Source organism: Euleptes europaea, chromosome 6, assembly GCF_029931775.1.
Source record: "Euleptes europaea isolate rEulEur1 chromosome 6, rEulEur1.hap1, whole genome shotgun sequence".
Taxonomy (NCBI): Eukaryota; Metazoa; Chordata; class Lepidosauria; order Squamata; family Sphaerodactylidae; genus Euleptes; species Euleptes europaea.
In genome coordinates this window covers 33,881,188-33,897,478 of record NC_079317.1, presented here as the reverse complement: position 1 = coordinate 33,897,478, position 16,291 = coordinate 33,881,188, and the positions used below count along the sequence as shown (strand labels likewise).

General features: G+C 40.7%; 1 protein-coding gene across 1 annotated transcript in view; it reads right to left on the bottom strand.

The window, feature by feature from the left end:
• Positions 1 to 16,291, bottom strand: part of SPTLC2 (serine palmitoyltransferase long chain base subunit 2) — a 76,449-nt gene that overhangs the window by 43,511 nt on the left and 16,647 nt on the right. The window contains exons 2-5 of the mRNA XM_056851382.1: positions 10,255 to 10,449; positions 7,450 to 7,604; positions 1,084 to 1,232; positions 386 to 510 (exon numbers count right to left, since the gene is read on the bottom strand). Coding sequence (XP_056707360.1) covers positions 386 to 510; positions 1,084 to 1,232; positions 7,450 to 7,604; positions 10,255 to 10,422 — 597 coding nt within the window. The 5' untranslated portion in view covers positions 10,423 to 10,449. The remainder of the gene's footprint in view (positions 1 to 385; positions 511 to 1,083; positions 1,233 to 7,449; positions 7,605 to 10,254; positions 10,450 to 16,291) is intronic.

The following is a 16,291-nucleotide window of genomic DNA, read 5'->3' as shown; positions in this document are numbered from 1 at the left end:
CTACTAAATCACCCCTAAACATATATTTTCTATGACAGGATTTCTGTTTCTTAAAGAATTTTGTTACTCTATTGAACCATTTTCTGCAGATTAAGTGAGAAAGAAAACTAATTGGTTTAGCTCCAAATTGACATTTAGTTGTGCCAATGCTGCTTGAAAAAACTAAGAAATCTTCTACACAATTCTTAAATCTTGTGACAGCCAGTAGGTCCCCTCCCCGCCACCAATGTTTATTCATTTCGCATTCCCCCAAGTTTTTCAATTTAGAAGTGAATAGTATACTGGGATGATCACTCTCTCCCCTACTCTCAACCCTAAAATGCAGAGAATAAATGAGGAATCCATGAAGACAGGACTGGGTCATTCCTCTCTGAAGCTTCCATACCTTGCTAACCAGAGCAGGAATGTTCATTGAGTTGGTTGCAAATCCCATTCCATATGTCATTGCAGACTCTACGCCAAGGAATCTGGCCACTAATCGTTCCAGCTCCTCATGCTTGTCCAAGTTTCCTGCACATAAGGAAACAAACGATGTCAAAATTAATCAGGTGCTGCTGGCTAGACACGTGCTGAGATGTTTTTTCTACTGATAAGTAGTATATGCAAGTTGAAAGGAGAAAGTACGTGAATGTTAGCATCTTTTTCATTATCAGGTTAATACTGCTAAAATACAGTAAAACAAACTGACAAACACAAATGGGGGAAAACAAAATAGGGAATCTGTTAAAAAAATTACCCTACTGGTTACAGTAAAAAAAAAAAACTCATTCAGAGTTTTTGGTCCTTCTGCTGCAAATAAACCTTGCAACACAATTCTTGGAGGCAGTATGAGCATGAGCATATCGTAAATACTTGAGAAAAAAATGAAAACTACTATATACTGGCTTACATATAACAGAGGATTTCTGCTAACAGAAAGGAGGACATGATCTTGGCCAATTCCCTGTCTTGCTGCAGACCTCTGACTACCCCTCATGCTGTTCATAGGGGTCCCCATCTTCCAAGACACATATTTTGAGCAGCATTCGGGGCTGCAGTGGGAAAAGGGAGAGCAGGAAGTTCTGCTCTGCTGATAGAACTTACCCATCTCTTGCCTTGTGCTGCATACTCCAGTTCCGTACTGCAAAATAACTTGAGCTGCTGCCTCAATGATAGGTCCAGTGTTCTGTGCATATCCAAGATAGTTGTAGGACCCCAAGTTAATTACATCTTTTATCACTTTCCCTGTGTACCTGTATTTTAACAACACAGCATGTTAAGAATCTCAACAAAGGCTGCAAACCCAGTCAGTTCCTTTAGGGAAACATACTGTAAACCAATTTTTAAGCTTCAAGAGTTCAAAAATCATCTTATCTTCCTCAGTTAAAATACTTCTTTAGATCAGTCTCACTGGAGGAAATGAGGTTATAAGATCATTGAATGCCAACAAAATTCCAGGATCTGATGGTTATTCTAATGAATTTTAGTACCATATTTAAAGAAACTGTGTGACTCATTTTAGAAGGTTAAGACTGGTGCGGGTTTCTGGGAAGAGGCTGTGATGGACAGGGTTAAGCTGGTCCACTTATCAGCTAATCCCTTTTTCACCCTGTTGGGGCAATGAAGCCAGAAATTACCAATCATTTGGGCCATTGGAACCCCAAAGAGAAAGGGAGGAAGCTGGTAGAAGAAAAGCAGCATTTAACTGTTATTCTTCTCAGATGGGGTCTAGACATTCTGACAGTAGGGTTGCCAGGTCCCTCTATGCCACAGAGGCCAATATAGTCTTGATTCCCAAGAAAGGGAAAGATTTAAGTTCTACATCTGCCTACAGGCCTATTTCATTATTTAACAGTAAAATATTTATGGCCATTTTAGCCAAAATCCTAAATAGCTTCCTTGATCAATATATTAATTGAGACCAAACTGGGTTTTAATGGAGACAACTTTCAGAGAACACAAGATGATGCCTAAACTTTGCACAAGGGACTGAGGTCTCTACAATATTCTACTTTGTAGATGCAAAAAAAAGGCATTTGATCGAATTAGCTGGCCATTTTTAAATCAGATACTGATAGCATTTGATTTGGGGGAACACTTTCGTGAGATCCACCGAAAGAGAAATAAAAAAGATACAAGCTGCCTGACAGTGTGGGGATGCTATGGTTATGAGGAGACATGTAATTAACCCATCAACCAGAGGCCTTGGAAAGTACACCGTGGGCTCGCTAACGCCGTATGGACCTGACCTAACAACCAGAGGCCTTGGAAGGTACACCGTGGGCTCGCCAACACTGTAGGGACCTGATGGTGGACATTTGGTGTGCGGATTGGGCAGGCTGATGATCTCTCATGATATGTCTGGTAAAGAATCTATAGGTCTTTCATACATTAACTGTTTTATTCCATGCTTATTTCATATAATGTATGTTATGTAAAATAATATGTACTGTAATGATATTTTTGGGGTAAGTAGATGAATGCCCAATTATACATAGTGTGTATTATGTAACATTAATAATATATACTGTAATGATATTCATGTGGTAAGTAGATGAATGCTCAATTATACATAGCATGTATTATGTTTAAACATCTAAGAGAATAAAAGATGCTTATTTAGGTGGAATTTATTCAAAGATGGATACCTTTTATTGTTTACAGGAAATGTGAAGATTTGTTCTTGATTATTTGGGTGTTTTTGAGATAGGCTCAACAGATTTAAGTTTGCAGGTATATTCAACTATTTTTCTTTTCTATGTCTTTTTTGGTAATAAACATATAAATAATAAAACCATCTTGTGATCTGGTGCAGAGGGAGTGGCTATTAAGTACAATACATACAATCAGCCCCACTGATTGCCAGTTGATCACTGAATTGGCTTTGGCCCAGAGAGCCATTCAAAGTTTCACTCACTGCAGCAGCTGAGACCAACACTCTTCTGTTTCACAGTTTAGCTAACACAGCAAGGCTTCTCTCTAGGGTTGCCAGCTCTAGGTTGGGAAATACCTGGAGATTTTTGGGGTGGAGCCTGAGGAGGGCAGGGTTTGGGGAGAGACTTCAATGCCAAAGAGCCAATTGCCAAAGCGGCCATTTTCTCCAAGTAAACTGATCTCTATCGGCAGGAGATCAGATGTAATACCAGGAGATCTCCAGCTACTACATGGAGATTGGCAACCCTACTTCTCTCACAGTTACCGGCCTCAGCTCTAAGTGAACTTTTTTTTCTGCATCTTTCAACATGTTTTACATGTCTGGTCTGAATAAATGCAAATTAAGATAAATTATGTATTAGCAGATATTCCGTGAAAGCTTGTTTAAGAATTGCAAAACAGTACTGAAGGTACTTCTCCCTGGTAATTTCAAGACTTTTTCCCTCCATACTTATAGATCAAGCACTTGTCACTCCCTAAAACAGGATATCCTCTAGGCACACAAAGGAAGTGCATCTGGAAGCCAGGAACTGCTGCAAACAGCACCAAAAAAAGATAATGCTGTTTTCTTTACACACACACATGCCAGTGCTCTTGAAAGCAATGGTATTCTTAAACAACATGACAATTTTGGGAACTAGTCCTGCTCATTTAGATCAGTTCCAAGAAAAGCCACCTCATAGTAATCCTACTAAACAAGATCAGTTAAGATACTTGACAAGCTGGCCCAAACACCAAATAAAGTACCATTTGCAGAGGCTTGGTACTACCTCAAAAAGGAAACTATAGGCAGATTTTAATTCTGACTGCCATTATTTTAGTCATTCTCAAGAGGGATACTACAAGATCTTCTGTACAGACTTCAGAAAACAAGTATTACAGTGCATTCCTAAAGAGTTACTCCAGTCTAAGCCAATTCATTTAAATGGGCTTAGACTGGAGTAACTCTCCTTAGGAATGCACTGTTAGAGTTTCAAAGTGAGGTTTCTGTCATAATTTTCATTAACATGCATGAGAGAGGAGAACCCATATGCTACAAATCTCACAGCATGGGACACCCAATGGACACAGTTGCATCCTCTTTAAAGAAATTCAAGGCTGTGAGGAACCTCACATAAATTTCCGAAACCAAGTATAAACTTTATGAATATATCTGAAAAAGGAATTGCACGTACAATATGAATAATCCCAGGTATAATATTAATTTTGAGTGTATTTACTTTGCCCCATCGAGACAAGCTTAAAGTTACCCATCTGTCTAAATCCAAAGATATATCAGCAATTAGCTTGATAAAATTTAGCATAATCATGTGTGTAATATCTCTAGGAATCTGTATTCTAGGATAAGTAATGACATCTGAGCATCACCAAAAATAGGCACTCTGTGATATATTGTCTCCCAGTGGCATCAACACAGACTTCGTCCAATTGACTGAATATCCAGGCAAGTATCCAAAGGTATTGTTCACAATCATTAATGCAGGAATGGAAGACTGAGGTTCCAAAAATAAATAATAAAAGATCATCTTCATAAAGAATAATTTTATATTCCAAGGAATTATGTATAGCGCCACAATTATTATTATTTTGTCTAATAGCACAAGCCAGAGGTTCCAAAACACAAGTCAACAGTAAGACGAGAAAGAGGGCAACATTGTCTAGTACCCCTCTCAAGCGAGAATAGGGTGGAAAATATGCCATTAGTCAGGTTGGTAAAATGAGTACCCAGCTTGCTGGGAGTAAAGTGTAGACGACTGGGGAAGGCAATGGGAAACAACCCAGTAAACACAGTCTGACTAGTAAACGTCGTGACATGACGTCACCCCATGGATCAGTAAAGACCTGGTGCTTGCACAGGGGACTACCTTTACCCTTTTACCAGCACCGTCGAGCTGGGAAATGAATAAAGAATTCTACTCCATTTCAAAAATTCGTGAAGAAAACCAAATTTAGTCAATTTAACAAAGATACATTTCCAGTATATTTTGTCAAAAGCTTTTTCAGCATCAAGTGAAAGAATGGCAACTTGGTCAGATCTTACTATTTAAAGCAATCAGATCAGTGACCATCCTAAGATTGTCAGAGTCTTGTAGACCAGGTAGAATTTATATGAGGTACACATGTACCAAAGTTGTAACAACCTTTTGAAATCCATTAACAAGAACAGCAGTTAATATCTTAACATCCAAAGAATTAGGCTGAAAATTTGCATGCTAGCTATGGTGTTTTTCTGGTTTAGGAATCACAGTGATACCTGTAACAATGATAGCAATGAGCCAGACTAAAAAATCTTGTTATACAATTGATAAAGTTTTGGAATTAAGAAATCTGCAATGGTTTTATACTATTCAATGGGCAACCTATCTGGGCCTGGAGATTTGCCATTATTCATATTCATTATCGCTGCCTTTATTTAATCCATGCATAAAGGCTTAGCAAGAATCTGATGCTGAATAATATCTAAACATGGAAGAAGATCAAGGTGAGAGAAAAATGTTTCCAGATGGTTTTCTGTAAGTTCACTGCCTTTACTATACAATTCAGAATAATACTTATAGAACTGTAGATTTATTTAACTAGAGGCAGTGTGTATTGTATTCTTCTCATCTTTGATAAAAAGAATATAGTTATTGTGATTCTATTGCTGTCTTAAACAATATGCTAGAATTTTACCTGGTCTCTCACTACTTTCTCAATATGACTGGTGCAAACAAGTTAGAGCATATTCTGCTTTCACTGATAGTATATTATTTTGTTCATATTGCAATTCCTGGTAATGGTCTGGTGTGGGAGACATAGATAATATCTTTTAAGCCAGTTTGCCATCCTTCAATGTTATTTCTTTCATTTCTCTAAGCTTCTTATCAGATGCATACACAATGATTTCCCCTCTAATAAATCCTTTACAAGCATCTCATTCAATACCACATGTACGAGCTGCTATTTGATTTATAGTCAAATATTCTGATAACTCAGCCATCATCTGATTTTTAAAAGTCTCATCATTAAGGAGAGAAACATTAAGATGCCATAAACCAGGTGATCTAACCCAGCCTGGAAACAGAGGGACTAATGATATTGGGGGGGGGGGGGGTGATCGGAAATAATGATAAAATCTATATCACAGGCAGTAATCAGGGGCATCAGAGAAGCTGAAACAAGAAAGTAGTCTAGCTGGAAACAATTACGACGCACAGAATAAAAGTATAATTTCTATCCATTAGGTGAAATACTTGCCAGAGAGCAATTAAACCTAGCTCAACCAAACAGGCTTTAAGTGTAGATTTCATCAAAGAATATTCTTTGTATGGGGGTGTACTTCGATCCAAAGGTGTATCTAGTATGTTATTAAAATCTTCCCCTACCAACAAACAAAATTTACCCAGTGACTGAAATGCCGATAAAATATGTCTGGAGCATCCACATTTGGACCATACACATTAATCATAATAATGATAGAATCAGAGATTTTCGCTACCAAAATAATAAAGTGACCATTTAGATCTGTAATCACTTGCTAGACCTGAAAAGACATACTCTTATGTATCAATACAGCACCTTTAGAGTGATTAGATGAATTAGTAACATATACCTCATCAACCCAATCCTTACATAAATAATTCTTATCCTTTGCTGTCACACGAGCTTCTTGTAAAAACGCCACTAGATGCTTTTCCTATACAAGCTATCCAACGACCACTCATCAGCGGTTCTGTAGGATCCAAGTATGAACCAGCTGCAACCTTTGACAAGGCAACATAGAATCATAGAGTTGGAAGAGACCACCAGGGTCATCTAGTCCAACCCCCTGCACAATGCAGGAAATTCACAACTACCTCCCACACACACCCTCAGTGACCCCTAGTCCATGCTCAGAAGATGGCTAAGATGCCTCTTGATCTGCCTTAGGTCATAGAATCAGCATTGCTAACAGATGGCCATCTAGCCTCTGCTTAAAAACCTCCAGGGAAGGAGTGCTTACCACCTCCTGAGGAAGTCTGCTCCACTGAGGAACGGCTCTGTTAGAAAATTCTTCCTGATGTCTAGACGGAAACTCTTGTAATTTAATTTCAACCCGTTGGTTCTGGTCTGACCTTCTGGGGCAATAGAAAACAACTCGGCACCATCCTCTATATGACAACCCTTCAAGTACTTGAAGATGGTTATCATATCCCCTCTCAGTCTTCTCCTCTTCAGGCTAAACTTACCCAGCTCCTTCAACCTTTCCTCATAGGATTTGGTCTCCAGACCCCTCACCATCTTTGCTGCCCTCCTCTGGACACATAGAAAAGGTAAAAAAAAGGGGGGCCAGACACTGGCATTGATCTTGATAGCAGGCTGGTGTTTTACTGCAAAGATGAGATAGCAGAGCCAAGAACGAAAGATTCCAGTCCAGTTCTGGTGCAATTATAACTTGCACTACAGAAAGTGTCTAAAATGTTACTGCCTAACACATTTCACGATCATCAGCTTCTCTTCAGGCAGTGTCCTCCACAGATAAGGTGCCTGGAAGCTTTCTGAAAACCTTTTACTCACTTGAAGGTCCAGTTGTAGTCATGGGAAACCCGCTCCATCAAGTCTATCTTGGGTCCTGGAATACTGCAGATTGGTCTGTTCCAGTTATCTCTAATGCGCATGTACAGATTTCTGGTATAGAAGTTCTCAAAATCCTGGTACAAAGGGACAAAATCCTGTAACACAGCATTAAAAGTGATCAAAAGGTCATACCTAAAATCTCCCCACCCCACAAATTAGGAAAAATAATAAAATATATTTGAAAGTATTTTTCTACTCAGTGTTGATGCAAGATTTTCTCTGTATATATCATAGAGTGCTTTAAGACAGTGTTGTTTTTCCATGAACCCTCCACCTAGAAGCCACAACTGATACACCTACATGACTCATTGCCCTTTCGAGCCAATCAGCCTTCAATCTTTGCCTTTGTGTTTGGCCCTCTTGATATGCCCCAACCCCCACTTCTCTCCACAATTTTTTTTCCTTGCATAGAGATGTCTGTAGGCAAGTCTGATTATTTTTTTAACACTGATAGCAATATACTTGCTATAAGACATGCATGTGTCTTGATGTCCAGCCCCTCCCCCCTTACTATGTTTATTTTTCGTGGGAATCTGATTCTTCGTGGGTGTGGGGGGTATTTGTTATCACTTTCAGTTCTGATGAGGACTGTTGCAGAACAACCCCACTGCATTGTTGGCAGCCTGTTAGAGACATTTAACATGACTAAACATTAAGTACTGGCTGCCTGAAAGCAACTGACTAGATGGGGGAGCAATCGACTCCCTTCTGTTTGGCTGCCTTTGGTAGACAGGAACACTTTTAAAAACCAGTTTGCAGCGCCAGACGTCCAAATATTGGGGTGAACATTTGAGTGGAGGGCCTTTTTTCCAAAGGGACAATATGGCGATTCTCACATATGTGCATGCCTAGCCCCTCAGCATATCGATATACTGATACAGTGCATGTGCAACAAAAAGGGGGGGTTGGCACTATGATGCCACCGGTGCTGACAACAGCACTCTAGATCAAAAATCTTGCATTTTAAGGCATGACTGTAAGAAAATAAATCAATATGGCAACTCGAAAAATGTGAAAATGTGTGGAACCCTTGTGATCAACATGATTCCAATGTTAGCAGATCAAGTGCCAAGAAAAGCACGAATAGGTTGCCTGTGTGGAAAACCCCTTAGTTAACATATAGTTAACTTAGTTAACCTGCATTACTTTGTATATTTAGGAAAATTTAAATGTATAAATATCTCAGTCATCTATAAATAAACTTACAAATATGCCCAGGACCAAAAACAGAAAGCAGCAAGCTGCTGCATGTATGTTACCTCAGCACACGCATTTTAGTTTTTGCCATCTGAGAGATATGGGGAAAAAATTAAAGACTGAAAACAGAAACCACAAATGTTGTAGTGAAGAAAATAAAATGTGTTATTTGGACAGAAACCATTCATAAATTCATAATAGGGCTGCCAGCCTATTGAGATATCCAGCTAAACTTTAATATGGAAAACACCAAACTCTTCAATAGTGTATCATTATACACAAATTAATTGTGGACAAAACTAGCCACATTTAAATAATAAATGCTGCATATGTATACTGTATGAACAGAGATTATTTCTAATCCTGTAGACTGCCTTCTGCTCTGACCTGGATGGCCCAGACTAGCCTGATCTCGTCAGCTCTCAGAAGCTAAGCAGGGCCAGCCTTGGTTAGTATTTGGATGGGAGACCACCAAGGAATACCAGGGTTGCTGTGCAGAGGAAGGCACTGGCAAACCACCTCTGTTAGTCTCTTGCCATGAAAACCTCAAAAAGGGGTCGCCATAAGTCGGCTGTGAATTGACAGCACTTTACACACACAGACTGCCTTCCATAAAAACTTCAATCTACGCATTCTGAGTTAACACTCTATTAAAAACATTTCAGTCACTATTTTATTGGTGATTTTTTAGTGCCCCCTAAAATTTCCATTTCCCCCGCATTGGAAAATCTGGGGGGGGGGGGAACATGCTCTGAAAAATAGGGTTTCCACTCCTGATTTTTTCCAGTTTGTTACCCAGGTCTTCACATCCCTAACCAAGCTGTTCACTTGCATGAGTTAACAACAACTCTCCTGTATGCAAAGCTGCACACTTGGGTTTTTATTTTTATGGCAGGCCATGTGTTTATCACAATCTTCTGAGAGTTTGTGGCTCCCAGGTTCGAAACATGAAAACCAATCTTTATTGCAGACTTGCCTCAGCGTATCAGAACCAGATGTTACCATATTTTGACAGGAACATGAAGCCGCCTATCGCTCATTAACTCACAATAAAAAAATCTGTGCAAGATTCAAATTTGACCATCCCAAACAAAATCTGCTCTGTTATTCACTACAACAATGTGTCAACAAATTCCATTTGTCTTCTCTTTTACCTTTAATAGGCAAAAAATCTTCTTGTTAGGTCACCTTAATTCAATCCCCAAGTCGTTAGCCATTTGGAGTTAGGCCTGTGCCTCCCATAAAGCACTTTAGGTTACAAAATTAAGCTACACCAAATTTCATGTCCTCTATGAATTCAAAAGCTGAGAAAGTTGCTACCCAGTTATGACAACCTTCTTAGAACATCTTTGAAGGGCCCTACCTATATATTCCCCATGAACAAGAGATCACCAACATGACTATTTCATTAAGTTTTCAGATCAAACCAATTACCAAAACACTACATTTGACTAGAAAAGGCTAGCTATTTACTGACAAATTTGTCTACTAACAAATTTGGTTTATCTCCAACCCCATCCCCTCAACCACATATTTGGAAACAATTACCAATTGCTCTTCTCTGTCTGTTACATGATGACATTTCTCAATTTTCCAGTACCGCAAAAAGTCTCGAAGATATCCAAAAAGGGTGAGGACGCCATAGCCTACGTAAGTCAGAACTGCAACCAGCATTGGCGTTTCCTCAAAAGCTTCAATGAAGGGTCTTTTATACATGGCTCCATTGTGGACAACATGATGAATCTAGGACAAAAGAAATGGTATTTAAAAACCATGTAGAAACCATCATTTTCTTAAGAACATATCAAATCTTTATGGTATTCAAGAGCCACTGGGCAGTCTAGCAGTACCATGTTTCACTAAGCAGTTTTTCCAGAAGCCATCCAGTAGCTGTTGCCACCATACTACACTTAAATTTCTCTGCTGTTTCTTCCTCCCAGCTAGACTATAATGCCACACTATGCTGCTCTCAGTGAACACTACAACTGTATGAGAATAAATGCATACACAAAAAAAAGTCAATAGGTTTTAACCAGAGATTTTGCTTACCCTGAAAATGGTTAGGAACTAGCAAGTGATGGTCCTTCTAGATCTTTGCCTCAGACTCCAGAAGAGAGACCAATACACATCCAGATGAACAGTTTTGTCAGAGTCCTTGCCCACATTATTCAGTGACCTTTTAAAGTGCCATAAAAGCACAGATGAGTTTAGTAGATCATGGAGTCAGCCAATGACGTATAAACTCAGACATGGCTGGAAGACATTGCTGGGCCATTGTCTGCCCAAATGGTGCTACCAAGGTTCTCAGTGTAGACTTAGCTGTAAGATAGAGTGTAGTAGTGCTGACACACCTATTACCTGAAAAATGACTCTTTTGTACTTACTCAAGAGCAGCTGGCTCTGAGCATAATTTGCATTGAGAACCTCCAGACTGCTTGTACACCTACACACTGGCAGAGCTGACAATATTGGATTGTCTTGATATGGAGGACTCCCAGTACCGGAGAATGTTGACATCCTTACAGAAGACTCTGTAGTTCCATTCAGGACTATGTGGCTGCTATGACAGCAAGCAGCACAGCTGCCACACACGCAACAGCTCCAGCACTGCATTTGTTCTGCACTTACCCGAACAGAGCAGATCAAAAAAGTCTATGCATGGCAGCGTGTCCTTTTCATGATCAAACACAGTTATAAAGATATATTCTTGTTAAGTCAGACACTCCGCGGCTATAGTAGACAGTGAACTGATTATTGGAGCCTTAGGGCTTCAACTTGTTTCTACAACCAGACTGGGGGTATGTGACTACTTCGAGGGTCCAGGCAGCAGCCTTTGGAGAAGGAACAAGCCTTTGTTCTTGAGGACAGGGAACCCTCAGGTTCAGTATGAGGGAGAGTCAGATCTGCAACAGGAGAGGGAAGAACTGACAAAAAACTCTTTCTAACCATGGAAATCCTCCGTTGGATCCAACCCTTAGATCTCTGAACAGGTTTAACATCAACTATTTTTACCTTCAGTAAAGCAAAAGCATGTAACAGTGATCAGCTACTTATGATAACTCAATTTATCTGCTTTATGTATTTTCATTCCAGTTCCATTCAGGTTTTTGACAAGTTTAAAGTTGCTAAATTATGCCCTTGGATATATAACGTGATCAGATTTGTATCTTTCACTTGCTAGGACTCATTTACAGCTTTCTAGTACACCTGTCCATGATTGTACAGAGAGGGCCCCAATTCAGGACACACACTTAATTTCTGGGCAGAAACCTTCCTTAGTGTAAACTGAACATACAGCAAAAGTTTGGTTAAACTGATCCTAACCTGTCTTGATTTATGACCACGCACAATTATTTTACCTATATTTGATGTGCCCTACACTGGCCTTTAGATGGGGTGAGAAAATTTGAATCCTTTTTTAAAAACTCTATTACCATGATATTACATGAAACAAAATGAGAGCATTAACTGCCAAAAGTGACATATTTTTCTGTTCCTTACCCCGCTGAACAAGCAGCGGAGACACTAAATTGAAGAAAGGATAGGTCTGGGGTAGGACTACACATAGGGCATTCAGAGAGGAGGAGGAGCTATGCATCACTGGCCAGAACCAGGTGGTCTAGCAAGGGAGGGACCCAAGGGCAGCTGTGTGTGTTAAGCGGCGTCAAGTCGCTTCAGACTCATGGCGACCCTATGAATCAATGTCCTCCAAAAAGTCCAATCATTAACAGATCTGCAAAGTCTACTGTCAAGATCCTGAAAAGGAAATCCTGCCAGTTGTGACTTCTGTCACTGCAGCAACTATAAGGGAACAAATGAGGATCAAGACACAGCAAAGGATGGGGCGAGGGAGCTGAATTTTACATTGACTTGAACTAACTAGTGCTTTTTTTTTGCTCCAGGCTTTTAGTTTAAGTTAAAAGCAATAAAAAGTATAAGGAAAACAAAACTATACCCATGAAGATTATCAAGCATAAGCCTACATGTGAAATACCTGTATTAGTTACAAGCAAAAACATAACTAATGAGGATAACACCACACATTCGCTTTACGCAATTTTACTCTCTCCCTTACGTGCCATGCTATCTCATTTCATTGCCTGGGGCAACTCTCTCAGCCCCAAGACAAAGCAATAGCTTTCCCTTATCTCTACAGAGTTGTAAAGACTTCCAGGGCAAGCTTCCTACTCAAAGAGTACCTTAATTATTTACCTCCTTAATTTATACCAGAGATATCCTTCTCCTCGCCTCAATTTTATCCAGGTAGGCTGGAGTGTGACTGGACCAAGGTCACCCAGCAAGCTTCCATGGCAGAGAGGGAAGTCTCCTAGATCCCAGTCCAACACTCTAACCGCTATACCACGGTAGCTCTCAATGCTCAGGCATTGGCGGGGTGGGGTGCAGACTTGAAAGCAAGTCACAAATATCCTTTGCCACCAGATACAGGAGAACAGGACACAGATACACCTTCTATAATGTGAGGAGATTCTACTCTCTTAAGATCCTCGAGCATCACCTCACACTGCAGCAGCAAATAGTGCAAGGTACCATCACCTTTCCAGTTTATTTTAAGTAATTGACATTTCATATTATGCACCCGCATATCAGAGCTACTCAGGAACAAACGCAGCACTGATACTTAGTCTGTTCCTGAAACCTAAGCAAACAATATAAATGGAAACTAAACTTTAAAAATTGGATTAAATAAATATGTATTTAGTGGTGCCAGCTAAAGAAAACATGGTCATTCAGACTCAGTATACACAGATGAACAATGATTTTTTTTGAAGCTCAATGACAGCTCTATTCATGGCTCCCAAACCCTACGGAGTAGCCATAAGTCAGCTGTAACTTGACGGCACACACACCACACACAAAGTGAGTTTGCCCTATCCATGACAACTGTGTCAAATGTAAACATGCACATTTTTGGTGGCCACCCCTGGATACGTTCGTGTTATGGCTTAGCTCCACATAGTACACTGCACATTATTAACTCAATTTCTTCTATTAAGAACTTGCTTTTCTGCTATGACAATGTGAACAAAAGTATACACCTTAACATAATGGATAGCTTGGAGATAAATATATACTGCAGAGATAGTTTTAAATTCCCTGTAGCAGCATAGACCTATTCCCTACATCCTTGGGTCAAACTGCCAGCAAATGCAACATTTCCATCAAGCAAATGGTTTAATTATCTTTCTGCCTGTGTCTGTTATACACAAAAGTCTCAAAACAGATCAAACTAAAAGTCTACAAAGCTTCTCCTTTGATAAATATATTGTAGCATGAGCCTTCATTAGGGCGTACTTGATATGCGTGCAGAGGGGGGCTCTAGCACAGAAAAGCTCACGGTACATTAAGGGAGAGGTCCTAAGCCTTTCCTAAGCCCTATGCCAGAACGATACACTTATCCAGCACCTACAGCTTGTTGCCAGTGTAACTCCAACATTGGAGCAGAAATGAATAGCACTGGGTGGGGGGGTGGAGAACAGGGCTTATCAGTATCTTAAGCCTCCACCTCCCCTAAGCCTGTCCCACTGGTATAATGTAATGCTGAAGACAACACACTGATGGAATTCCCATAGAATACATGGAGACTGAAAACACAACCTCTATCCAGCCCCTACCATATTCCCAAACTCTCCCCTCACACCTCAGGATACCAAGTCTGCAGTCAATCACTGCTCTCCCATGCACTATATAAGCCTCAGCCAAGACACCCACAGCTCAGAGGATAGGACATGATCCATGTTGTACATGCTAAGAGCACAGACAGGGACTCTGGTGGGAATCCCACAGAAAAGGAGCTTGTAGTACAACAAGGGAACAGCACATACAGCCAACGAAGAGAACATGCACTGGTACAGCTTATATCTGACACTGGTCTGCTCAGAACCTTGATAAGAACTCCATTCCTGAACACACACTCCAAAGGAGAACTCCATTCCTCAACCTGGGGATGTAAGAACAATACACTCCACACAAATAGACAAGGGTGGGGGAAGGCCCTGTCCAAAATTGTAATGGCTGCAACTGTTTATCTACTCCCTACCTTTGTACTTAATCTTTGTGTTGTCCCAGCAACCCTCCCTCTCTCAAAAGTCACTAGAAATAAGTGTGTAACAGGGCAGAACACAAGCAGGTAGGGGCACAGATATGCCGGCAATATAGGAGTGTAACTCCCCCACCCCCGGCACAGCCACAGGCCTGGGCAACTACCCACTACTCCATTATGAATACTGCTACTGCTGGCCACATTCTCATGGAATCAATTGCCTTACAAGATCAGTGCTCCATGGGGCAGACCCAGCAGAAAGTCAGGCACAGGGCCAATACAATTCCCTACAAGAGATGGGGAAGTAAGGATTCGATGGCTACATTATACCACCTCCCCCGCCCAGGGCTGCATCCCACCATCCCATGGGGCAACTCAAATCAGGGCAGTCTTATCACAAGGGCACGCTGGGCAGTTGCCTGGTAGGCCCGATGAGCATAGGGGCCCCATGCTAATCTATGTATGTTGTGACTTGCTGTCAATAAATAAATAAATATTATACTAAACTATAAATGTCATATTGTTCAAACTTTTGTGTTGATTAGTCTTTGCTGTACAGAAGGTTTATAATGTTTAAACAGATTTTGTTGGAAGTACCAAGATAAATATATCTTTAATTTTATCGACCATTTACATTTTCATTCCTGTGTCTGTAGGTAGGGGCCCCAGTGCACTTCTTTGCCCAGGGTCCTATAACAAATACTGTTAAGATGGCCCTGACTCAAATCACCATGTACCGCCAGCCAGAGGCTACTTGATGTTTGCTGCTGCAGAACAGTGCTCATTACTGTCCTTGTGGCTCTTTTTGACCCTTTGCAGACTACCATGCACTAGAGATAGGGACCAGCATGGACTTCACTCTTAGTTCCGTGTCCACCACCTGAGCTGAAAGCATTACCAATGGCTATAATGACCAGTGTACATACAGGTCTCAAACTGGAGACCCTGGGCCTAATATCCCTATCCTCTGAGCTATACCGTTCTCTGCAGCCCCTCCCCATCCTGGTATAGCACCAGTGTGGTATATAACCAGTGTCAGATTAGGATTTGGGAGAACAAGGCTCAAATTCACACTCTGCCATGGAAGCCTGATGGGGGACGATGGGCCAGTCACCTCTCTCTCAGCCTAATCTACTTCACAGGGTTGTTGTGATCATAAAATGGAGACAAGGAGAATGATGCAAGCCACTTTGGGTTTCCGCTGGGGAGAAAGTAGGGGTACAAATGAAATAAATATATTTGACTGGTGACCATACCAGGGCTGCTGGGAAATTCCTAATGCCCTATTTTTCCAACTTTTCTCTGTTTTATCCTCACAACCATCAGCATGTGAAGTAGGTTAGGCTGAGAAAGATTAACTGGCCCAAGGTCTCCTAGCAAGCTTCCATAGCATTTTGGGGATTTGAACGAGCCTTGTTACTCACGAGAAGGCTCCTTCTTAGCTGGGGAAAGGAGGTCATCTTATGTTGGGTGTTTCCGTCCTCTGTTGCTCTGGGAGGCAGGTCTAAAAGAACTTCCTGTCCA